Source organism: Castanea sativa, chromosome 12 (genome assembly GCF_040712315.1).
Source record: "Castanea sativa cultivar Marrone di Chiusa Pesio chromosome 12, ASM4071231v1".
NCBI classification, from domain to species: domain Eukaryota; kingdom Viridiplantae; phylum Streptophyta; class Magnoliopsida; order Fagales; family Fagaceae; genus Castanea; species Castanea sativa.
This window is the reverse complement of record NC_134024.1, coordinates 43,573,655-43,599,477: the sequence shown is the minus strand read 5'-3', so window position 1 is coordinate 43,599,477 and position 25,823 is coordinate 43,573,655. Positions and strand designations below refer to the sequence as shown.

General features: G+C 34.2%; 1 protein-coding gene across 3 annotated transcripts; it reads right to left on the bottom strand.

The window, feature by feature from the left end:
- Positions 1–1,093: 1,093 nt before the first annotated feature.
- Positions 1,094–25,313, bottom strand: LOC142619737 (AUGMIN subunit 3). Of its 3 annotated transcripts, XM_075792991.1 has the most exons (19): positions 24,920–25,282; positions 24,799–24,835; positions 24,599–24,702; positions 23,034–23,229; positions 22,578–22,644; positions 20,434–20,537; positions 18,672–18,756; positions 17,486–17,543; positions 16,660–16,791; positions 14,257–14,326; positions 12,837–12,894; positions 12,639–12,694; positions 11,251–11,403; positions 10,002–10,113; positions 9,731–9,872; positions 7,973–8,048; positions 5,903–5,998; positions 1,833–1,982; positions 1,094–1,570 (listed from the first exon to the last, which is right to left on the bottom strand). In XM_075792991.1, the coding sequence occupies exons 1-18, from the start codon at positions 25,093–25,095 to the stop codon at positions 1,851–1,853; spliced, it is 1,854 nt and encodes a 617-aa protein (XP_075649106.1). In that variant the 5' UTR covers positions 25,096–25,282; the 3' UTR covers positions 1,094–1,570; positions 1,833–1,850. The 3 variants fall into 3 exon arrangements, with proteins under 3 accessions (XP_075649106.1, XP_075649105.1, XP_075649107.1); XM_075792990.1 differs by lacking the exon at positions 1,094–1,570 and having other exon boundaries at positions 1,720–1,982; positions 24,920–25,313; XM_075792992.1 differs by lacking the exon at positions 1,094–1,570 and having other exon boundaries at positions 1,720–1,982; positions 17,486–17,540; positions 24,920–25,243.
- Positions 25,314–25,823: the final 510 nt, after the last annotated feature.

Here is a 25,823-nt window from a genome sequence, read left to right as displayed (position 1 = left end):
CAGCTATAGGAAAAGTTAATTGTCATTGATGATTTAGCATACAACTTTCTTTTTTCCAAACATTTTAAGGTTTTAATTGGATTGAATTTTTATTAATCTAATATTTTGAAAGTCTTTTTAGAGGTGAGAAAACTAGTGTAATATCCTTTTTAATTTTTTAAACCACTTAGCATAAAAAAAAAAAAGACCTTTCTATAAAGGGCGTAGCATTTTTATGTTCTTCATATCAAAGTAAAATAGAAGGTGTCCATTGAAAGACCCTGATTTGAAGTAAAGTAAATTCAAAGTGTAGACTGTGACAACTTATTTAAACTTTAACTGCCCTACATTTCACTTTAAAATGAAAAGGATCTTAATATTTTTATAATCTATAGGATGGGTTTGGATATTTTTATAAAGAGGTAGGATGTTTCTGCAATGGGGCCCTTAGGCGTAGGGCTTGAGCCTACATTGGCTGAATCATGAAGGTTGAATGCGCACATGTACTCATGAAACTCTTGAAAGTTTAGCTCAAAATTAAACCATTCAATAAATTTTAACTTAATCAATAATTTATTGAATTCGTTGAAAAATTACATCATCTTACATATCTATCATTGGAAATTCATAGAAATCTTATCTGAAGAAAGTTCACAATTATTATTTTTCCTTAGCCAAAATTCATTTTACATGCCCACTGGTAGGGTTGTCTAACATCAATACGAACTTGACAAACCCACTCGACCCAAAGCCATCCAAATCGAAATTCATCTGATCTGAGAGGTGGATCCGTCGACGCCAAGTGTTAATTTGCGAGAACCGATATTATTGGTCTGAATCGCAGGTTCTCTATCTAAAGAGCAAATTCTGACTAATCCTATGATTCATTTTTTCAATATTTTATTATCTTATTTACCTTTTATCTTTGATATTTTGGTTATCATCTAATCCGAAAATACAAACATGGTGTATAAAAGCAACAAGGTTTTTGTAATTTACATTTTGTATTAAATCTTCATTTTTATATATATATATATATATATATATATTTCCTTCTAATCTTCATGTTTCGTTTAAATAAATACAACAAATGCTTTGAAGTTTGGTACCTTAATATTATAATATATTAATATTGAATAGAAATTTAACTCCCATAATTTTTTTTATAAAAGATAAGTCATTCTTTATACTTATCCGAAGCTATACCTAGCTGATGATCACTACTTCTATACGACTAAATATACTTATACAGGTCATGTGATTCTTTTTCCTAGTATATATAGGTCAAGCTACTCCGTTTACTTTGTAATAAATTTTCCACTTTAATCCCGATGGGATGCTGCCATGTGACAACTCCTTGAAACATGGCAGCATCCTATCGAGTCTAGTGTACAGGACACTGTATTCAAGCCGAACCCATCACTTAATCATGTCAATATCAGGCCTAATAAATTGAAGAGTCCACGGAGTCAGGGAGAGGAAATAGTGAAGACTAGTATCACAGAAGGCAAACCAACTGCTGAGGACAAGAAGACCTGCATTTGCTCTCCAAGCACTCACGCAGCCTCATTCAAGTGCCACCTACACCGAACTAATGAAGCACAAAAGTCATCATCTTCCAAAGACAGCAAAAATAAGAGCGATCTGCTTAGTAAAAAATAATTGATGGTTTAACAGGTATAAACAAAATAATTGATGGCTTAACAGATTTAAACAAAATATATACAATAATCCAATCCATTTGTAAAAGATTGAGGATATCCATATATAACGAATTTGAATGTGGAGTCTGCTTAGTAGATTACATACATACATTCTATAATCCAATCCAAGAAAGGAAAAAGAATACATACAAATACAATCTGCATGAACTAAGAAACTTGCAAAGCTCTGACTCGGGCAGTCAGTTCTCTAACTTGGCTCCTCAAACGCTCAGGATTGCAAAAGAAATCAACAAACACCCGCCTTTGGAGCCCAACTCCCTGAGAATGATGTTTTACAATCTGGTGCCACAGAAATTGAGATGAAATTATCAAATATACAATAACAGGATCAAGCCTCAAAAACCATGAAACATGTAAGCACTAACACACACCCACCCATTAAACAATATCTGGGCTTCTTCTTTTTCTTTGACAACATTCAGGCTATTAATTCAGTTACTTGGCTTTCACTGGGAAGGTATATGTGGATACTGGATAACTTGTTGTGAAGGAATCCTTGGAAGCTATGATGGCTTATGTTTTTTTTTTCTTTTTCAATTTTTTTTTTCTTTTTTCTTTTTGCAAGTAACAATAAAAATATGTAAAAGCACAGGTCAAGAACTAAGGTTACAGTTATCCAAAAATCCAGAAAATAATTTAAACAGCTAGAAATCTAAATCCACAACTGATCTGAAGAATATAAACTTCAGTCTAGGCAATGAAAGCTTGAATGTAGATGTTCAAGAAATTTGTTCTAGTATTTCTCTCTTCATGAGAACCATTAGAAGGAATCACTGGGCAGCATTAGATATTCCACTACTCCTATGTCTACCAAAGCAAACTCTCCAACAAGCCAACAGATCCACCGCAATCAAAAGCAAAACCCATATCAAGCCAAACAAAGAGAAATCCAGAGACCAATTTTAGTTAAGTGATAACTACATCCTAAGTAGAACCATAAACGAGTTGAGCTACATTGAGCACTAAGGTGTTCAAGCTTGGTTCGTTTATTTTACCATCAAGCAAGACCTGAATTGAAGCTTATTAGTCATCAGGCTCAATTTTTATATTTAAGCTGAGTTCATTAATTTCAAGAATGAGCTCCAACTTTTTCATGAAATCTGTTGAGCAAATTATTTGTACTACCTTATGCAATCTTTATTTAAGCAGCCCATAATTCTACATTTTTTAACTCATATTAACCACTAAACTATATTCTAAAAATTTGCTTTTTTTATAGAACTGGAAATAAATATGTACAAATTTGTGTGATCTTATGTCAACATTTCCGTTTCTTTTTTTAGATTTTGCAGGTTTTTAAAATCCTTAAATCGTGATTCTATAGGGGAAACCTTTTCTATCCCTCCCATGTACATCAGCATTCTACTTTTTCCTAAAAAGAAATTCTTATGTATATATTTTAAGTTTTTCAATATAGAGTGGCCTGATAGGAATCTATATTGTATCACAGATTTTTCAAAAATAAATATTAGCCCCCCCCCCCCCCTCTCTCTCTCTCTCTAAATATCTCTTTCATATGCTTTGTGAAGCTAAAGTTAACTGGGTGGATGAAGAGCTAGATTGGAGACCAACTAGAAGTTAGATGCAGAATCATTTTTGTGGGAGCTGATTGATGTGGTAAAACTTTAGCTGGACAGAGATATAATGTCTATGTTCCATCTAAAGAAGTTCATTCTTGATCAAATATCCTGAGAAAAACCTTTCTGTAAGAGACACTATTTAAGAGATGTCCTGGGAAATCTGAAGTAATGGATGGTAGTTAATGGTAATTAATTACACTGTATGAGAGTCATAGCACTCAGTTTCTATTTTTCTCTCTTTGGGATTGTCTTGGTGATCAAAGAGAGTTGTTCCATAGTGACTTCTGCAATGGCAACTTTGGTGGGTGCAAACATTACAGAGATTGCAACTCTGTAAAGTTGTGTAAGATGTGATCTCTCTCTCTCTCTCTCTCTCTCTCTCTATCTATCTATATATATATATATATATATATATATATTTTTAGGTAAGAAAAATTACATAAAGAGAAAACTACATCAAAGAATTGAAGTACGCAAAGAAAATATTTACGAGCAACAAAAATAAAACAGAATTATGTACAAGAGGAAAGGGAATCTAAGAACAATGGAGTGGATTCCCTAGAGGAAAATCCGCACTCACGTGACCAATCAAACAAGGTCAGCAAATAAAGCTAGGAGCTTGTCCCTAGGAAGCACCAAATCTTCAAAAATGAGATTATTTTGCTCCCTTCAAATAATCCAAATCACATAGTGTGGTACCAAATTCCAAATATATGAAGAGTGCTTGCCAAACCAATTCCTCCAACCGGCCAATAAATCAATAACCCTCTTGGGTAAAACCCAAACAACACCAAACAATCTAAAAGCAAAACTCCATAACCTAGACAATAATTGCTAGGTTAACTACCAGAGTAATTAAAGTGGCAGTTTGTGCTATTGGTTTGTATGGCTCACTGATCCATATAATTGCACCCCTTTTTTGGCACTTTAGTCCAATTTTATATCTATTGAAGAAAGTTCAGAAAACTGGATCTACGAATTCATGCTAAAAAACCAAGATTGATGGAGCCTTTCTCATCAAAAAGTAACCTCAATCAAGGCAAGGATACAGCACAGGGTGGAAAGGAAGAAACAACAAAAGCAGGGATGAGAACTGACACGGCAGATTTGTTTTGGAGCTAAAAACCAGAACAGATTGTTATTTGGTTAATATGGTCATGATAACTGGCCATTGCCACGATAACATGTACTGCATTCTAAGATATGGTGTGTCCTTCATTGGACCTTATCTTGTACCACAAATTCTTGGGCGTCATACCATAAGCAGCAGCAACATCTGCAAAATTCCATAACCTAGCATCTACATGCTTCCATGACAAATCTTTGAAGGTGGAAGAACAGACAACAGATTCTGAAGTTTTCTGTTTCCAAATCATGACTTCCCTAATTACAAATAAAAAATTGCCCCCCAATGTTTCTCAAACTAGTCTTTTAGCAAATTTTTTGTATGCTTTACCTGGCCAAGCTACTTCTGATTGGCACTTCTAACTATAAGTGTAGCTTTAACACCTCAGAAAGTTATCGACAAGCTTATAGTGAAACTTAAGCCTGCCCATGATCAACCAAACCGAGATGATTCATTACTTGATTACACTTCACAGTTCACACCGATTCATGGATGACAGATTTGACACAAATATGCTGAAGGGTGTTAAATAATTGTGATTCCAGATTACTTTAAGTAACAACTATCTTATTTGACTTTGGATCCCAGAATTGCTTATTTGCGCATGTAAAAGTTACAGCAGAAGACCAATAAGCTTTCTCATAGAAGGGTATAAACACTCTAATTAAAGCCTATGACAGTAACATCTCTTTTATTTGGGTGGAGGAATTGGTTTGGGAAACATTCTTTAGAGAGTTGGAATGTAGTGCCATTATGTTTGATGTGGTAAGTGTGGAAGGAATGTAACACTCATATGAAAAAAAAAAAAAAAAAAAGTTTCTCAATTTCATACATTGTTGTAACAAAAAATTTCAAAATGTGCATAGATGCATAAATAAAAAGTATAAACCAATGTTTCTTCTCCAATAAGATTTTTAACTAACAGCTACTTAAAGAATTTTGCAAAAAAGTTATTCATAAAGTTATAAATTGTAGATTACCCACAATTTAAGTATGCAGCTTACTAAAATTCATTTAAAAAAATTATTAATATGATATACTAGGAGACAATCTGCATGAACCATAGGTGGTCTATGACGTATTTCAACTTATTCATAAAGTTAAAAATTATAGATTATCCACAATCAAAGAATGCTGCTTACTAAAATTAACTAGAAAAATTATGCATTTACATTCACTGTCCATGTGCACTCTACATTTAGACTAATCAAATGTGTACAACATTGTACACATTTGCATTAATAGTGGTCAATATCGTACACTGTTCATGCAAATGTGTACAATTGTGTACACTTTACATGAACAATGAAAACATATAATTGTCCAATTCATTAATAAAAAAGAATATTAATATTAAATGCTAGAAGACAAGCTGCATGAACCAGAGGTCGTCTACGACGTATTTCATCTTTAAAAAGCACATTTATAGTTACTGATAAAAATCTACAACTACAGAATTCACAATCTAAAGAGGAACTCATCAATAGGCTTACCTCATTTTTCTTGAAGTGCTCAAGTGTCACCTCTTCAACTGCAGCAGAGAGTTTTGCATTGATCTTTTCCATTTCATCAAGCTCTTTCATCAATGGCTGGAAAAGACATCATATGTCATAGGACAAAACATACAATTAACTGAATTAAGGAAACAGAAGAAACACCAAAAGCCAGCTGAAGACAGTGAATCAGTTAGAATGTGAAGTAAAAAATTAACATGCCTGCTAAATATTTTTTGATAAGCAAGCCTACTAAATAGGACTTTAATTCAGTGAGAATCTAAAATCTAATGCATCAGGAATGAGTAGACTAATCAATAAAACCATCTTTTAAGAAATATCCTTGAGATCACTAGGAAAGTAACCAATCCTTCGTCCCAAATGCAAGAATGCAAGCCCTCAATTAAATCCACTATTAGCAGTATGCTCATGAAGTGCACAATTTAATAAAAATTTATATGCAAACCAATGATATAGCTGAAATTAAATAATAAGGCTGTGCTTGTTTCGACAAAATTTCCGCATTCATGGGTGTTTGGGGGTGACTAAAATTGGTGGTCAAGCTGAAAATTTGAGCAACAGAACCACTCCTCCTAATCATCCAGCCTACCCCACCAACAGACCCAGCCAACCACTGCAAAGATTGGACTGCCATGACCAACCAAATACTACCGCCGTGACCGATCAGACCACTGTAAAATACAGCTTCCTTTGTTCACCTCCCACAACCACCGCGAATCCAAATCTCCCCAAACCCAATTTCGTTCACCTCCATAAACCACTGCGAAACCCAATCTCCCAATACCCACTTCCGTTGTCCTCCCACCTAGCCATTAACATCAGCATTTCTTTATTATGTAAATTTTTTTTAATCAAAACTAAACAATTGTATTCAATTATTTAAGTAACGTAAAATAAATGATAGAATTCTTTTTTTTTTTCCCCTTAAAACTTTTGGCCCTTAAGTTTTAAGATGACAATGTTCTAAATTTCTTGAAACTTTGATATTAGATGTCTACTTAAAACAAACTACATTAACTATATAGTGTCATATATCTTGCTCACAACTGGTCCCAAGCCCAGGAAAAGGAGGGTTTCGGTAGGTTGATGGGAAACGTAAAACTTAGTCACTCATTTATGAATGGATCCAATATAAATCTTGTTGAGGATCTATAGATGAACCCAAAAAATTGGGGACTAAGGCTTTGTTGATGTTGTATTACTCAGCTAAAGCATGTTATACAATGTATAACACTTAGATTGAGCTGCATAGCGCATGCATGATATGTAAGACCCAAATTTAATTATTAAAACAAAAAAATTATGAATGATGATTACAATAATTAAAAAAATAATAATGAGACTTCTTTTGAATCTCTTAATACTCTTGGTGATTGAGTTTTAGAGTAGTAATTATTTTGAATTTCTTAATTGGATATTTAGTTAGAGTTGTAATTTAATATCATGAGCCCCAAAAAGAGAGTAGCCGCTTGATGTAGCTACAACTTCTAGGATCTATAATTCCATATTAATCCCTAGTTTTAATCAAATAAAAACTCTTTAATAAAGAGGCACACTTTGCAGAAAGAAAGAGTACCAACTTGGCTTAATTACAGTTTCTAAGACCCAATTTTTATTATATAGTAATAGTATATGTTATATTTATTGGAAAGGAGAACATTGCCATTGTAACACACACACACAAAGAGAATTAATCCTCTAGAAATCCCACTGGATGTTTAAGATTAACTAAAACTTGAAATCAGTATAAAATTCTCCATTGTTTAGAAGTTATTTCTGTTCCAAAAGCTGGTTACAGTTTTAGTCAAAAGTTAGGAGTAAATGAGATGACATGTGAAACCATTATTGCTGGGAATATAGTATCATTTGGCGCCACTTCTAAAAAAAATAGTAGTATCATAGCGTTAGCAATGCCAATGCTAAAGAGAACAAAAACTAACAAAAAATAAAAAGGGAAAATATAAAAAGAAGAGGGAACAATAGTCAGTCACAAAGAACCAATTTTAACAGCAAACATAAGGTGTAGAAGTGTAGTGGTGAAGGTTGTACCCGAGGTGTCAGTATTGGTTGTGCAGTTGTTGAAGATGCAAATAATAATTGCTGCAGACTTTGGATTAGCGTGCACCTGACACAAAAGAAGCAAAAAAAAGACAGCAATTCAAAATTTTGTTCAACATAACTACTTTTATACATGGCTCAAAAGTATGACACATGAAGCAGCTGTTTCTTGGCAGCTATGGTAAAATCACTGATATAAAGGCCAAGGAAATATGTCCATGAGGCCAAAATGCCAAATAGAATCCAAAGAGCATGGTAAAATCAATTTAAAAAACAAAGCTCGTTACAGAAAATCTGTCAGGACAAGATTCTCTCTCCCAAACTTCTTTATATTTTTGCTAGGTGACTAGGTCAGCCATGCAACCAGTGGAGCTTGAGCTCAAGACAAACCCCCCACGGCTCCAACCCATTCTTACAGTGGGTAGGAAGTGTCGTTTGAGCTAGCATTTGTTGATCCCAGACTTTTCAAAAATTGTCTCATTCGTATAACCTAGTAACAACATTTGCTGACTGCAACTACTTCAATCCTATAACACCCTCAGTACATTATTAAACAGACTTTCTTGAGATCTTTGTATTCCTGGATGACTGCTATAGGCAGTAATCATTCCACTAGATTTTTCAGATTTGTTGGACTTCAGATTGGAATTCATCAGAAGTAGTTCCGTTACACTTCCTGTGTGTAGTGGAGACATCTCATCTTTCAAATATAGATATTGTTACTTATTAAAAAAAAAAACAATCACAAACATCTAGAACAACACCAAACATGGTCATGGTTAGGGCTGTCCAGATCAACACAGCACCTTATAGAAAAGACTGACCTGGCACCACCCAAACCAAAACTGACTCAATCCAAGTAGCTAGAGGTCTCCAGCGGGTCTCAGGCATCAAAAACTGAGGGTGTGGGTTGAGTGGCAGTTTTGGGTTTTGAAACCAGACGGAAACGGAACTGACCAAACCCAAACTCGCCGGAAACTACCATCCCCCTAACCCTCGTCCTCCCTCTCTCGCTCTCTCTCAGCCTCAGATCTATCAAGATCCGGCAAGATCTAGACCAGATCCTTCAAGATCCGTCAAATTCTCATTGATATCCAGCGACAAGCCCACTGCCTTTGCTTTGTTGGTTTTGCCTGAAATTGACTGTCGTCACCTGAGCTGAAACTGACTCGGCCTGTGCTTAGAGTCGGTAGGCGGCAGGTGTATTTTTGCTACATCAGATCTGGTCGGTTGCAGGTTGAGCCCAAACCTGATTTGACCCAACCTGTGGACAGGCCTAGTCATGGTGTGGATATCAAACCAGTTTTTTGGAGCTTGTTGGAGGCATACTCTCTTTTTATCTTGTTAGGTTTTCCATAGAGCATCTAGATGAATTACAATTGAACTCAGAAGCATTTGGGCGTATAAAAGGGAAGCAAAACTTCAATACCTAAAGTTCATGTAAATAATGCATATAGTTCATGTTTCTATTAAACTTACATTACTTAAAACTTGCATAGTCCAAGAATTATAACTTGCATAATAAAAAAAATCACACAGAACAGATATACAAGTTTACCGCCAAGTATCTATACTGTCACCTATTGTATCATATAAGAATAAAAGTTCATCAATTCTTTCTCAGTCATATTCAGAAGACTGAGGAACGTGGAGGGTGAGATTGTGGGTTCAAGACCCAGCAGGTGTGTGTGCAACTTACCAGTCAAAAAATAATGTAAGATAGTCCTTAAACAAAACAGGATAACTCACAGCTCATTGATACATCTATTTCTGTCTTCTGGAAGAGAATTCTCAAGGTCAGATTGAAGGGCCATCAAGTCTGAATGAAGACTAGATATCTGCTGAACAATGCCAGGAGCTGATACATAGGTTGAAAACCCAGCTTGAGCATCTAAGAAAATGGCCAAAGCAAGAATACAATTAATATACAAGCTGAAAAACAAAAATAGCTGAAAACAAAAAATTTCCAGCAATCACTTGAATGGATAATCTGTTCTTGAAAAGAATGTATGATCATTACTTGAATGAATACTTAAAAGGTCTCTAACACCATGCAGGAAATTATCCTTATCATCCACTGCTCCTTGTTCTTGTACATCAGAAGCAGCTTGAATCAGTGCCAGGCAACGACCCTATCATGGATATACAACATCATAAAGTACAATATGTACAATAAAAGAAAAGAATGACACTGAAGTATGTATAAGAGGACCCATTTACAATATAAAAATTCAGGAAATCCTAAAAAAATTAAAAAAAAGAAAAAAGAAAAAAAGTGAAGCTCCCAAAATGATGATGAGAAAAGAAGAAGTGGGAAAACTAAGATATCTAGAACAAGAATTCCAGAGTGATTTAAAATTTTAAATCACAACCTTCCCTCTTCAAAGAAAATTCATATGTAGAATATAAAAAATACATAAGGATAGAATGGAAAAAAAGAATAAACATGACCAACCTAGATTAGTCTGTTAAGGATCCATAGCTAAAGTGGGGCTCGGTTATTGTTATTATATAACAGATACAAACTTATCGAAACATAAATACAGGTGAGATCCTTAAACAGTGACTAAAGGAAGAAGATACAAAGGCTATCAAGAAAACTAGACTCCATTCCTCATTCTAGGTACATGTTCATAACTTGGAAGTCCATGGTTTGACACCAAACACTAAAAGGTCCAATCCAAAACAACCGGCCAAGAAGAAAAATAAAATAGAAATTCAATTCGTAAACTTCCCCTGTTACAACTGGTCGTATTCAGCGCACAAAATTGCACTTTTGCAAGGTCTAGGAGAGGTAATTGGTAGTCAGCCTTACCCCCCAAATCTTTTTGGAGAGGCTGATTCCCAGAAACTTCCCCTATTGCATTTGCAAATTTTATTAGATACCAAATATGTGGTTATTTTTAATGAACATGGTGGAAAAACCTATTTTCATAGTGTGACCTCCAAGCCATGGCATTCATGGTTGCCCAATGGCAAAGGGTAGGACACTTGCACGCACAAGTATTTTACATTTTCCTTTTGATCTTCTAGTCAACCGCATCCAGAAGAACAATATAAAGCCAGTTATACTTCAAAGAGTACGTGTCTGTGTGTGTTAGTGTTTGTCTACCTCTGCATGCCCACACAAACCATGTTGAGGCAATGGCTGTGAGTGACAATTGAGATCATATATATATATATATAAAGTACCAAAAACAAAAGAAGGTTCTGAGAGAGGGAGAGAGAGAGAACAAAACCCAAAAAGAAAAAATAATAATAATATGTACCACTCGGCCTTTGGTTGCTGAGACGTATGCCTGCAGTTCTGACTCAATAACCTTAACCAATGAATATGCTCCAAGCATGTTCTTCTTTTCCAGCTGACAAGCTATTTTTAAGAACTGATGCCTTGCGAGTTGATTGATAAGATGATTTATGAACTGCCAAAATAAATTACAAATGTAATATACCTAGGATTAGATACGTGCAGATAATTCGAACTCTTCAATTGTTTAAAACTATTATTATTCATGCAGAAGTTAAATAGTGCTGAGTACCTAGAGCATAATAAAATTTCAAGTGAACCAGACCCTGTAAGTATGAAATTCATACAAGTAAAAAATAAGCCAGCTCAAACAATTGCTTCCTATGTTTATAATACCATAAAATGGATTTAAGTAATTTCTCCAAAAATAACAAATTTTATTAGCACCAATATATAAATTGAGTTGAGAAGTGAAATGGCAAATACAAAAGAGTGAAAAGCCAAGAAATATACTTACGCCTCCCACTCCCACATCTCCACCCCTTCCTTTTTTCTTTTTTTAAGAACTTTTCTTCTTGTTTTCTTTCTTTAATATTTATGAGAAGCCACCTCGGGCCATATCATCAGCCTTCCAGTCATGAAATAGTGTTTGTAATCAAAAAGCATGCGTGAATTCCTTCACCTAAGCATTTTGGACTTCTATGTTGGTGTCTATTGTCTTCTTTGAATTAAGAAATGACAAAGTATTTTAAGGCGCCCTAAACCACCCATGCCTTTAGTGATTGTTGTAAGACCACATGATATGTAAACAAAATTCAAGGTAAATCACCTAAAAACGCACTCAAGCTGAACCAGTCAAGAACGCTTACCTTTCAATTCCTAACTTTTAATTTATCAAAACCCCTTTCCCTAAATTAATATAAATAATTTTTAAATAAAGTCAATCTCCCAGTTCTTTCAAGATTACCTCTTTGATCCACTAACTAAAACTGTAGAAAATATCAAAAAAGAGTTCTCATTTAGAAAGCTTCAAGTAAATGATATAAAAAGCAATTGAGCCATTTTGGATTTCTAGGGCAAACATTTGACTAAAATATCTTTAGCAACATAATTTCACAAGCTGCTACTCCAAATCCTGATTAGCTACCATCATGCCACAAGAATTTATCATATTTCAAACTCCCAACAACATTTGGTGTAGCAAAAAAAGATTGTTCCACATGCACAGCTTCTACTTTTCTCCTACCCATGCTTGAATAGATTAACCTAGAGTTGCACCAACAAGAACTTCCTAGTGAAAAACTAAAACTTGAGACAGCTCATGGTATTCAGTTATGCATGTTTTCAACATTTATGAGAGAAAGAAAATTTAATAAACATGTAGAAACATAAAATAAAAGCTAAATATACCGCTTTTTGCCGGCCAATATAGTACTCCTGGCGCATGACCTTTAAATCATAATCACCTAAAAGTTCACAAAGTTGAATTATATAAATTTTATAACAAAAATTATTAGAACCATAATACAGGTAAAAAAAAAAAGAGTAAAAAATTAAACGCTTACTTTCTTCTAACTATTCTACAGAGGGAAAGCTACCAGAAAATACCTTGCAAAATGTATGTGTCCTGGAGTTGGGCAAGCTCCCAACAAAGATCCGGAATAGTCTTCAGAGGGAGGAAAAAAATGAAGTTAGTACAAAATATAAATTCAACCATAAATACAACCACAAACTGAGCACACCTTCTGGCATGTAACAAATCATTTAAAGCACATACGAACACAGCCGTGCAAATGGGAAGGATATAATAGAAAACCCCAAAGAAAAAAGAAAGAAGGAAAAAAAAAGAAAAAAGAAAAAAAAAGAGAAATCTATACAATATATACTAATGTAAGCTTAACAATTAATTTTGCTAAGCATTGTGCCACGTCAGCCACCTATTTCCAATTCATTCTATCTCCCTTTTGGCTCTTCTTCTCCTTATTATTTCCCACCTTATTGGTTACACTTCCTCCAACCTTTCCCCTCTCTTTTTCTCTAACTTCTCTACCTTACCGTTACTATTTGTCCAACCCTTCCTCTTTCTTTTTCCTTTTTTTAATCTTCTTCTCCCATCTTCTTTTCTATAAAGTTGATATTCTCTCTCCCATTCAATCCATATTTTTAACACACAAAAAAAGTGATTACTCACTTCTTTTTTTGATTTTTTTCCTTCTGTTGGTGGATTTATTTTTTATTTTTTATTCCTTGTAGCTCTACTTTGGATCGATGAGTTTGTGTTTTTGATAGATTTACTTTGGGTTGATGCATTCTGGTGGTGTGTTTTTTTATTCCCCATTACAAGTCCTCTCTCACCCTCTAATAGTTTTGGTTTGATTTTAGTTTGGGTTAATACTTAGTTATTTTAGAAGTGGGAATTTTGAGTTTGTATATATAAAAATAAAAAATAATTTAAAAATCTACATGGTAATTTATTTGAATGTACCCACCAATTGTTTGAGTAATACATAATTATAAAGTCTATCTTTTATTCCTTTGGTTTCATTTTAGTTTTGGTTAAGATAATATTATAATTTTGTGATGAGATTTGAATATCATGATAATCTTCTTAAAAGAATGAGAAATTTTAAATTTTAAAAGATGAGTTATAGAAAAGAAAATTTAGGAAAACATAACAAACAAGTTATAAGAATATGGACCACCTTAAAAAAGAGCAATATTAATCAAACTCAACCAAATAATAGAACGATACAACAGTAGAGACAAAGAAATAGAAGATAATTCAAGAAATCGTTGCATTTCTAGAGAGAGAGAGAGTTAAAGGGGATATATGGGGGATATTTCTATGCAATTAGGAAGGAGAAAAGAGGAGGAACTAAGAAGAGAAAATTGATGTGTGTTAGAATACATTTTTTTTTTATAAATATGTGAGTTAGAATACATGTTTGACACTGAAGTCTATTTTGAAAAATATTGAGAATATAGCAGGCAAGATGTAGAAAAAGTGGAACTGGATACAGATACAAACCTCAGATAACAACTTCTCTTCTTTGTGAAAAAGATTAGAAAGTTCTCCCACCAACTCAGAATGCTTTCTCCTGCTTATTATAGAATATACTCATACATAATTTTTTTTTTCACCAAGTTATAAACATGAATTAAGAGGGAAATATACACACACACACACACACATAACATGTAATAGCAGAAACAATAATTATGTTTTCAAGAATAAATATACATTTCTAGAGAATCAATGATCTATCATATTACAAGTGCGCACACAAAAATAGGGGGGGGGGGGGGGGGGGGGTTGCTTTCCAGCTGAAAAATGTATATCATAAAGCACCTGATAGATTGATTTAGGATGAACGCCCAGACAAATAAATAGGAAGAGGAACCAAAGAATCAATAACGCTGCACTATGTAAAAATAAGTGAGTCACTGACTCCCATTTGGACTCAGTACTACTTTTCTCAATGACATGTCTTCTCTTAATAAGGCTACTGTGGAGGGAAACATTTGACACAAAGAAGACCACTTGGGTGATCCAAGAGCATGAAATGTGCTTCCAAGTGGAGGGAAAAACTGCTCCTAAAATCCCAAGGGCCAAATAGAGATACCTTTTTTTTAAATAATTCAATGGTATCCCTACAGAACAAAGCAAAACAAACTCACCAATAAAGGCAATAATTTCCAACTGCCGATCATTTAAAGCCCTATTTACAAAAACAGTTGTCCCCCCCCCCCCCACACCAAACAGTAAGCGGCCAGTTAAGTATCGTCATATGCAGAAATGTTGAACAAAGGGGAAAGGTGCCTTTGGAAGGTGATTTCCACACCATAAAATTGCAAAAGTAAATCCAACAAGTTGTTCAACTTAGAAGTAAAGATTCAGGAAATGTCACCACGCCCTTCACGTACGCATTCACATAAAACCACCCGAGACACCTATTAGGACTAATACACCAACCCCATCATGCTTCCCATCTTTCTCTCATACCACATGCCTCCAAAACCTATCCCCTTCCATCACATATTCCACATAATGTATCCATCTCTATGAAAATGATAAAATCGAGACATGAAGTATGTCAGGAACCACACTTGACACTACTAATCATGGTGACCCTAAACCAACCCAAAGTTAAGCCAAGGTAAATCATCAGGCAAGAGCCTACATTGCAATCCAACTCAATAGACAAAACTTCTACGCTAGCAAACTCCTTGACTAGAATTAGCCAACCTTTGTACAAAAGTTATTTTCAAATCTAACACCACAATGAGACACATTGAAATGCATTGGAGGAACCTTAACTGGTTCAAAACCACAAGGAGGCCCCTATCAACCACTCTAGAATCCATCTACTTAATTCCTTCATCACCACATTAAATAGCAAAGAAGGAAGCACATAACACTGCCTAAGCCCACATGTAATACCAAAAACTCGTACTGATAGAATCCATTCACAAAATTCAAGAAATGTAATTGGGGAAATTCCTTGTGCTTCCTTTTAATTAGAGTAGAAAACTTCTTGAGCTTATATTAGTAAGAACATAATAAGATCTCAGATTCTCCAGTAAAATTTTCAAATCTCTATAGGCCTATGGTTTCAGTGGTTGAGTAGCATCACAGTTATAGGACAAGTCAAGGGATCAAATCCTATGAAATGGTTGGGGCATTAATTGGGGAGGACTTTGCCTCATTTGTAGATTATTTTGACCATCAACATCCACCCACCTTAACCCCCCTAACCAACACACATTAGAACAAGGGCATTAGAACAAGGAAAAAAGATACAATTCTCAAACTTTGATAAGTGACTAATACTTCTAAGATCGTTTAAAGCATGATTTTCTATAACAAGCTACAGAATTAAAGACTTCCTGACAACCTAAGGCAAGGCAAACCCATTTGAAAAGTCCTAAAGCTATAAAAGAAATGTCCGGCATGCCACCAATGAAGGTAAATGCTAAAACTTGATCAGAATAAAAATTACATGTTGCCTCACAAAAACCAGGCATTTAATTTTATAAGGAAAAAAACACTTGGAGTATGTGTTCTGTTTAAAATTCCTACATACCCAACAACCAACATTGGGCAGCCATCAGTCCTAGGAAAATAGGAATTTGAATCATATTTCAGCACGGTTTCCTTTCTACAGGCATTGGTAATAATGACTTTTATATTTGAACAATATTTTGCAAAGTGCAAACCTTGCTTGATTCTACTCTGAATACGTGTCGAAGCTCTATTTAGAAGTTTCCAAGCATATCATTTTATTTAACACTTTAAAACCATGCTTAGTGATTTAAAAGTTCACATATGCTCTAGACATGGATCTTGCAAAGACGATACAGAACCTAGAGTTAAAAAGCCAAACATCTAAAATAGCATGATGAATTGACAAGTCAAATATAAAACTTATACCTAAGAGAATGAAAATCAAGATGTATGTGAGCTTCATCTGAAGATACTTGAGATTTAAGTGCCATTAGAATAGCTTGCTGCTTAGCATTCTCAACTTGGGCCTCTACCCATTGTCTTTCACTTGTTCCAAATCTGTCACAACATTGAACAGCCAGTAAACATTCTGAAATTAGACAATCACATCAAGAGAGATAAGGAAAGTATAAGAAGAAGAATAAGAACAAAGATTAGAAAACCAGAAGGTGGAAAACTCAAGCCTCACAAATCAGAAACATTGTAGCTATTTAGGGTCAAATAACAAGGAACCAAAACTTCATGCAACACAAAAAGAACTAAAAAAAATAAAATCACTTAGGAGTCAGCACCTAGGGTTGCCTCTAGTCAGCACTCAACACCAATCAGGAAGAGAGAGAAAAAAAAACCTTCAAGAGTTAGCACCTAGGCCTTTTGGGGTGTAAGCGTAGATGTGGCTAGCACTTTCATCGGGCCGTTACACAGCTGTATTTTCACTATTGGTTTGTTGAATTTTTAAAATAGCTTGATACTAACTCCAACCGGCACTAGGTGCATATTCATAGATTTTACCCCCCCTTGGTGCTAACTCCAAGTAACCCAAGTGTTGATTCCTAGATTTAATTCTTATCCTTTTGTTCTTTTGTTACTCTTCCAAAAATTTCTTTTGGGGTTTCATTCTACATCATTTTTGGTATCAGAGTTCATTATTCACCATCATCATTTATGTCAATAAAGAAGGAAAGAAATAACATTAAGTACTGTGAGAAAAGGAACAAGTACTCTAAAATGTTATTGGGTATAAATCACATACATAGAACGAAGCCGTTGCAATTCAGATACACGTTGATGTTGCGATTTTTCCAAATCTGCTGCAGAGTTTAAACAAATTACTTTAGCATACTACACATGGCAACCTAGCATATTTAATGACAATGTGATATCATATTAAAACTTGTATTCATCCATAAGTATCAAGATAAATGCATCAAATTCATGACAATTCAAACACACAGTGATGATAAGATTTCTCTAAAAGGGGAAAAATACAAAGCTAAAAACATAAGACCACCAGTTTTCCACACTTTGATAAACATTTGCTATAAGCAGGGAAAAACAAAGGTTTTTTAAAATTAACAGACAAAGTTAGAACTTTGATTCACAAATATATCAATAACATGAAGACTAAGTTGCAGCATATAAACCATGTACATTGATTTAAGTATTCATAACTTTATTCATGAATCACTATTTTATAAAGAGACATAAATAAATTTTCTAGTGGAAATAACCAACTGTTCCATCCAAGGCCTTTAGTGAAGAATAAATCCTCTCTAAAAAAAATGATCAAGAGAGTTATTACAAACTTCCAATGCATCCTGCAAAAGAAACTTCAAACTTTCAATCTTAATCTTCATTCAAAGAAGCAGAAAAATTCTAAAATGATTCTCAACCCCCCCCCCCCCCAAAAAAAAAAAAAGAAAAAGAAAAATGGAGATAGGAATATGTGCAATACTCAAGATCATCTTTCTAAGCAAATGGAAATAGATAGATTGCACTAATTTAACCTCTCTTTTTCTTTTTCTTTTTTGTAAGTAGATCGCACCATTTAACTTCAACACCACAACCCTATGATGACTAATAATTAATATATGTAACTTATTTAGTATATATTCCAATATTACATATCTTCATACGAGATATTACTGAACAATAATAAACAAATAATAATTATCAGTCTTTTTTTTTTCATTTTTTGAAATTTCATCTTTGCAAGCAAATACAAAAAATTCTTAACAGATTAAAATCTCAAGAAAGCAAAACAAATTCTGTACACACTCACATATGCATGCACAAATTGCAATCCGATAAAGATGGTATAAAAAGATAACTGAAAATGCAAACAAATCTAGATATATTGAAATCAAAAGTAAAGCATGCACAGTGCACACACAGGAAAGTAAAAAAATATAGGCTGTAGAAGCAACGGGAAAGGATACCTCGTATAAAGATATTTGAGATGTCATCAAGACTCACCCAAGAACATTTGGATTTTCCCTCCTCAGCAACTAATCGGAAAGGACCCTGATAATAATCATATTATAAGTCCATACAAGCATGTAACATCCAAAATATTATAAATAAGTGCTTACAAACAGGACAAAACCCTAAACTACTGTATCACACAAAAGAATACAGAATGTGACAGAGAGATCAATTGTGGAGAAAGGATACAGATAGGAAGTTACGGTGTTGAATGGGGCAATGGTGTTCAGAGTTAGTAGTGAGTTCTTATAGAGTTGGAGTATGGCCATATGTAGGGGGCAGATAGGGTTTATTCTCCAAATTTGTTCGATATGAGGTAGGAGAAGGATCTTGAATTTGATTTGATTTTGGCATGACCTTTGGCATGGAGATATGTCATTGAAAGTTGCTCTTAGAATTGTCTCACATTGCAGCAGACAGAAATGCAACAGTAGCAAATTATTTGGATTTTTCAACTGTGTACATTATGTGTTCATTGGATCAGTTCAAAAAAACTGAGAATTGGAGCCTATAGTTTCATTTTTGGATTTTTTGCCTGAAACTAAAGCAAATAGGAAAGGAGAAAACATACTTCTTCCATGTGTAAGCATAATGGAGAAACTGCTTGAGTCCGTTATTTTTTTGTTGAAACTGCCTCAGTCCATTATTTGGACATGTGGTGCCTTGACCTTGTCAAGCCAAGGCCAGCCTTAAACGACAAGGCATAGTGGTACATTAGCATCTCATGGCTTCTTAAGTCCCTCAAGTATGGCCAAACCAAAGCCACTATAATGACCAATATCCCACAATAAGGTTGGCATGGTGGGTGTCTGAGAGCTGAAAACCATACTTCACCTTAAAAGGCATACTAGGACATATGAATTATGATGCCCAAATCATATTTATGATGCAAAACATAATGGATTTTTTCATAGCTATCCACTTTTCCTTCTCTGAGAATCTGCTCCACTCTACTCAGTTCAATCTTAATTTGAAACATGACATCCATTTCTCCGCATACTAGACACAACAACTTGTTTTTGACAAGCAAGGAATTCTATTAAAATGCGAAAAAAGGGGCACAACCCTATTGTAAAGCCAAAAGGGAAAAGAAAAGAAAGATTACGAGATTCTCATCTAATATTACATCAGCTAGAAAATGCACAAGGTTTCACATGGAAAATTAAGTAAAAAAGCAACGTCCATTCACACATTCATTTAAGGTATAAGAATATCAGTTGCACTGAATATAGCTCCATTCCTTCTAAAGTGCGCCTAGGTGTAACAACTTGTTCCAAAATGTGTTCCGAAGTGGCCCTTTCTCACATGATTCCTTCCATATATTCAATACCTACTATAATCCAAACTATAAGGACCCTGAACAGTTTTCAATATCCCATACTCATAATACATCTATAATTCCATATATTTTGTACCGTAAATTCCATCAAACTTCGATGAACCCATGCCTACACATGTATTGCATTATAAAATATAAATGAAGAAAAAAATATCTAAAAGTTGGCAAAGTTAGAAATTCCTACAGTAGGGGAATTGTTATGAAACAGAATCTCAACCTCACATTATATGCTTCAAACCATTCACAAGTTATTACTAATTTTCTGTAATTTACTATAACAATAACACATTGTCACAAACATGTTACACATATTATTTGATAAGCAAATATTTAGCAAAAAAGAACAAAAACAAATAATAACAGTTCTATCTACATACCGTGTCCAATTGCTTAGCAAACCACTGATTTAGCTCCTTCATACAAGATGAATCTCCAAGCAAGTATGGATGAAAGTCCGAGTATGCCAAATAGATGCCCTCTTCTGCAAGATATATAGTATTATAATATCATCAACAGCACATAGCAAGGAAACATAGTGATAGATACAGACATTAGGAAACTAATTTTATTCTATTTATTTTGAAGCTTCAGGGACAAACTGCAAGTTTCTGGTCACTGCACATGGGTTGCACTAGTGGTCCACTGGGTCATATTTTGGGATTTGATTATGTTATTGGGTTTTATTTGAAAGTTAAGTTATTTAGTTTGGGCTTAGTTATCTAGACCCAAGGAGCCCAAGTCCTATTAGGCTTAGGTATTAGTCATCTATTTATAAGGATGTAACTCCACATATGTCTGTGCTTAGTAGCATGTATTTTGTTTACAGCCAGTTCTAAGCTCGAAAAATGGAGAAAAACTTAGTCACTCTTTAAGCAACTTGCTGCATCAAACCCCAGATGCAATGAAAAGTGGGCAAAGGTTAGCTAGGGAATTCCATATAAGCAACAAGCTAATTCAACACTCAGGTGTAGGGAAAATTGGGCAAGAGTTCCTGCAATAGGATTTGTATAGACACTTGGAATATAGGATCTTTAACAAGAAACTAATGGAAATAGTTGATACAATGATTAGGATGTGAATAAACGCAATGTGACTTCAAGAGACTAAGTGGGTAAGTAACAAATTTAGAGAAAATGAACATAGGGATAATAAATTATGGTATACCGGAAAAAATTAAAAAATAGAAATAGGGTAGAGATAATCATTAATAAAAGTTTTTTTAAAAAAAAGTTGTTGAGGTTAGGAGGATAGTGGATAAAATAATGTTAATAAAACTTGTTTTAGAGCATTCACATAGGTCCTTGTATAATAGAAAAAAGTGTAGAATTTACACAGTTGCCTAGAAAAGACCCACATCAATCCATGTATAATTGTGTAAATTTACAAGTTTATTATGGTAACCATGTAAATTTACACTGACACTATTCATTTTGCATTTAATTGTTTATTCTTTCTTTATGTATCTTGACTCTCAAGGATAAAGGAAGAGAGTGGATGGTGGTTGTTGTGTGTGAAGAAAGATAAACAATTAAATAAATCAAGAAAATTTGATATCTTAATGCAATGTAGTGTAAGTGTGATGCTTTGGAAGTTTATCTCTCTTTTTTTTCTTCTTCATTCTAAAATTCCAGAAACATGAAACCTTGCAATCACATATTGATTTGTCACTTTTAAAACCCTAAAATCTAAAAATTTAAAATTTTAATCACCAATCCATCACCCCAAAAATCCACTAAAGGCCAAAATACTATTCTCGGGTTACTGTTCACAGCCCTGGAACAGCAACTCGAAGTACCCCCAAATCCTAATATTCCATTTCACAGTCAGAAATCATATGTTCCCTACTCATTTCTAACACTTTTCCCACCAAAGGCCAACCTTGACTCCTCTATAAATCCTAGTTTTCAGAACTTCCAAATCATTAATCTTTATCCTAGGTCATATCGTCAGGGTAAAAATGTGCTTTTTAAATCAGTTTCTAGTTGAGCATGAATCAACCCCATCATCTCCTATTTCTTATACATATTTTTGACAACCAAACATTCGTCAAGCAGAAACCTTTAACAGGTTTCATAACACAGAACAGATAAAGCAATACCTTGACCTTAGGTGGATTCAGTCAAGATGAAAACCAACAATTTAATAGATTATAAGTTTGAAACCCAAACAAAACATAAGCTAAGGGATCAACAATGAAACAACCCACCAGGCCAATTAGTTAAAAATGTAAAATTTAAAGTTTCCACCAAGAACAAAATCAAAAAATGAAAGTAATGAATGAGCTAGAATCTGGATTTAGGCTCATTAGGCCTAAACCAAACCCAAACATGACCAACTAACCTTTTTGACAAAAGGGTCAACAAACTCATTAGTTCTGAAATTTGAAATTTTGGGTCAAATATTTCACGTGTTTTGATGGGGAATAATGAAAACAAAAAGGAACTAAATGATGAAGTCACTTTTAAAGTTTTCAAATGACCAGTGAAAGTAAGAGCACAAGGGATGGAAATGAAAACATTACCATCACCAGAGTGATAATGAGCCAACTCCTGTGCTGTAGCAGCAATCCTTCCAAGAACTGCATTCATCTAAGTCACAATTAAAAAATTCAAATAAACTTCTTAAATGTTCAAGCATCAAACATATTGCCAAAAGTATTTCTCCTTAAAGAAATGAAAACCGGTATCAACAACATAAAGCAAAGAGATGAAATGTAAATATGACATTCTGATTTTTCTAACAAAACTATTCCTCTGCCATGCCATAGAAATAAACACATTCAAAAAAATGCAAGACTCTTACAACCAGGAGCAGTCATGCAACCCAGAAATAGAAAAATTTAAGGACAATGAAATTTAAATGTATGCTGGAAAAGGCCATTCCTATCCAGGACTAATCAAATTTGCATAGTTTATATCAAAACAATCATAAAAGTGAACAAGTTTAAAATATATTCCATTTATCATAGCTTACATACCTCTAAATTTCTCGCTGAAAGACTATCATCTAGATCTGTAAGGTGTCCATTGACAGTAGATGTTGCAGCAACCCGTGCCCGTCTCCCTTGGATTAAAGACGAAGCCTGGCCAGTGAGCATATCAAATTGAGACTGCAGATGCCTGAGTTGTTTCTGCAACTCTAAAGCTTCAGCTTTATATGCCAAAGTTGCATCCCTAGAAATAAATTACAATTTTTAAGAATTTTTTAATTAAAAAATCAGCATTGGAAGCAGAATACTAGAATTTCATCATCACTAACCCAAAAAATTCACCACAAACACATCAACAACAAAAAATTTCATCAAAAGCTAAAAGATAGAGGATTTGTCAAGTGCTGCTCCCAACTAAGTGAGGTCCTAGAAGGGGTGGCTTGGATAAGGTTTTACCTTCAGCATTTTTTGCATTAAGTGGGCACACAAAATCATGTCATAATGAACCTAACACTATGTTCAGTTAATATAATAAAGCGAAACCCAAATACAGCCTAGAAGATAATCATTGAATTCAGCATCAAATTAAGACATAGAGACATATCATCCATCATGATTCAAACTCACTAAAATTTCTGCTCCTAAAATGAAACTCCATTTCATAGTATCCAAAATTTTGGACATAAACAAAATCCTTGCCCACATTAATTCCATCAACAGATTAAAATCAGAGAAATATAGTATCAATCTCTATGTGTATACCTTAATCCTTTGTGCCAAAAGTAAAATTATATAACTACTATTTTATTTTTTATTTATTAGAAAATCATGGAATTAAAACAACCCAAACAACATCAACCCAACCCCCCCCAAAAAAAAAAAACAAAAAGGAAGAGGAGAAAGAAAGAAAACAACCCAAACAACAATGTCAAGATACAAATCCATTCAATACCCTTTTTTTTCCATAATTTATTGAAATGGCAAATTGTGATTAGGGCTTGCTTTCACATGGGCATTCTTTTTTTTTTTTTATAAGTATACAAGGGCATTCTTATTGTTCACCAATCACAACGCATTTTTCAACAATTATTATATATAAATATGTGTGTGTGTATAGTTTTAAAATTTTGTGTACCCTGGCCTAGTCTTAATTATTAAAACCTAAATACACACCAAATGCCATAAGTTTAAATTTCATCAGGCTCAAGAAGCTCATTCAAATGAGATGTTGCAGGAATACGGGCATGCTCCTAGGACTCCATCATATTAGTCCTTTGCCCTCGCCTTGTTGGTTAAAAGTTTATCGGAAAAGCAATGTACTTCAACAACTAAGAGTGCTAACAGTTACGGAACAGCATTCTCTTCATTTCAGATGAAATGGAGGGATTCCATTTGACAGTTATGACTTTATTTCCTGGATCTGAGAGTGTACACAAATGACACGACACTCATTACATCTTCAGTTCCATAATATATATCGAAACCATAAAAAATGGCACAAATCATGCACATTTAACTGAAAGAGAAACTCAAAAAAAAAAACCATACACTACAACCAGTATAATGCAAATTTCATACATTATTTGTCGATCAAAGCGAGAAATGTAGAATACCTAATATCTTTCAATCCTTCTTCAGCGCCAAAAAGCGCTTCCTGGTTGTCACGTCTAGCAGAAAAGGCAGAAATGCTATCAAAAGCAAAGTCCAAGTCCTCTCCCTGTAATTCACTCAAAAAAATTCAAATTCAGTATATACTATACACATTCAATAAATAAAATCAGAAGGTAAAAAAAAAAAAAAAAAAAATCAGTACCTCCAAGAGCTTTCCTTCTTGCAGAAATTGCTCACACCTGTAATGTAAAAGCGAAATTAAGAAACCCTAATTGAAATAGAGAATTGGAGAGAGAGAGAGAGAGAGAGAGAGAGAGAGATACTGAGAGAGTTCGGAGAGGGAGAGGACGTTGGAGAAGCGGAGACTGGAGCAGATCCAGTCGAGGATGGGGCGAGCGTCGTCGTATTGGAAAGGCCATTCGAAGCTGTCTGGGTCTAATCCCTCTGCTCCTGTGTACCCCAATTCCCTTAGCAATGAGCACACTCGGCTTCCGCTCATTCTTTCTCTCTCTTTCTTTCTTCAGATCCTACTACTCATTTCTGTTTCCACACACGGATAAATTGAATTGTTTTTTTTTTGGCGCCGGCCTTGTTGTTGTTATTGTTTTGACACACACACACTCTCTCACTGTGGTGGTGTTGGTAATGGTGGGTGCAATTTGCAATACAAAGTGAAAGTGTGAGACTGAATTAACTGTGATGATTTCTTGGTTTTTCAAATTTTGAAAAATATATGAACCTCGTTTTTAAAGAGTAAAATGGTTATTATTTATCATGCATTGCATTCCTTGTTTTGAAAATTCAATTTCAATTGAAATTGTGTGGAAGAATGTGAAGTAAATGTGTAACAAGATTTTCTTCCTTTTTTTTCTTTTTTTCAAATGTTGACTTACTTCATTTATTATATATATATTTTTTTTTTAGTTGGCAATTGAAATTAGAATTTCGCAGCTGCACCGTGAAGTGAAATCACAATTAGGTTTTTTTATTTTTATTTTTATTTATTATAATAAATATTAGCAACCCAAGTTACCCAAAAGTCCAATTAAAGCAAACAAAATTTTTAATTAACTATAAAATGTAAACAATATTATTAGTTGGGCAACGTTTCAAACTAATTTGGTTTCTAACAAATCGAGTTCATTGAACTCGATTTTGGGCTTATAAATCGAGTACAATGTACTCGATTTCTCCGTCGCGGCACCGGCTGACGTGGACATAGATTTA

What these genes read in the sequence shown, in the direction of transcription:
- LOC142619737 (XM_075792990.1), bottom strand. Translation starts at nt 25,095, where the DNA reads ATGAGCGGAAGCCGAGTGTGCTCATTGCTAAGGGAATTGGGGTACACA. An exon ending in CTCAAATATCTTTATACGAG is followed by an intron (nt 17,544 to 18,671) that starts GTATCCTTTCCC and finishes TAAACTCTGCAG; the next exon opens with CAGATTTGGAAAAATCGCAA. An exon ending in AATAGATGTATCAATGAGCT is followed by an intron (nt 8,049 to 9,730) that starts GTGAGTTATCCT and finishes CTTTTGTGTCAG; the next exon opens with GTGCACGCTAATCCAAAGTC.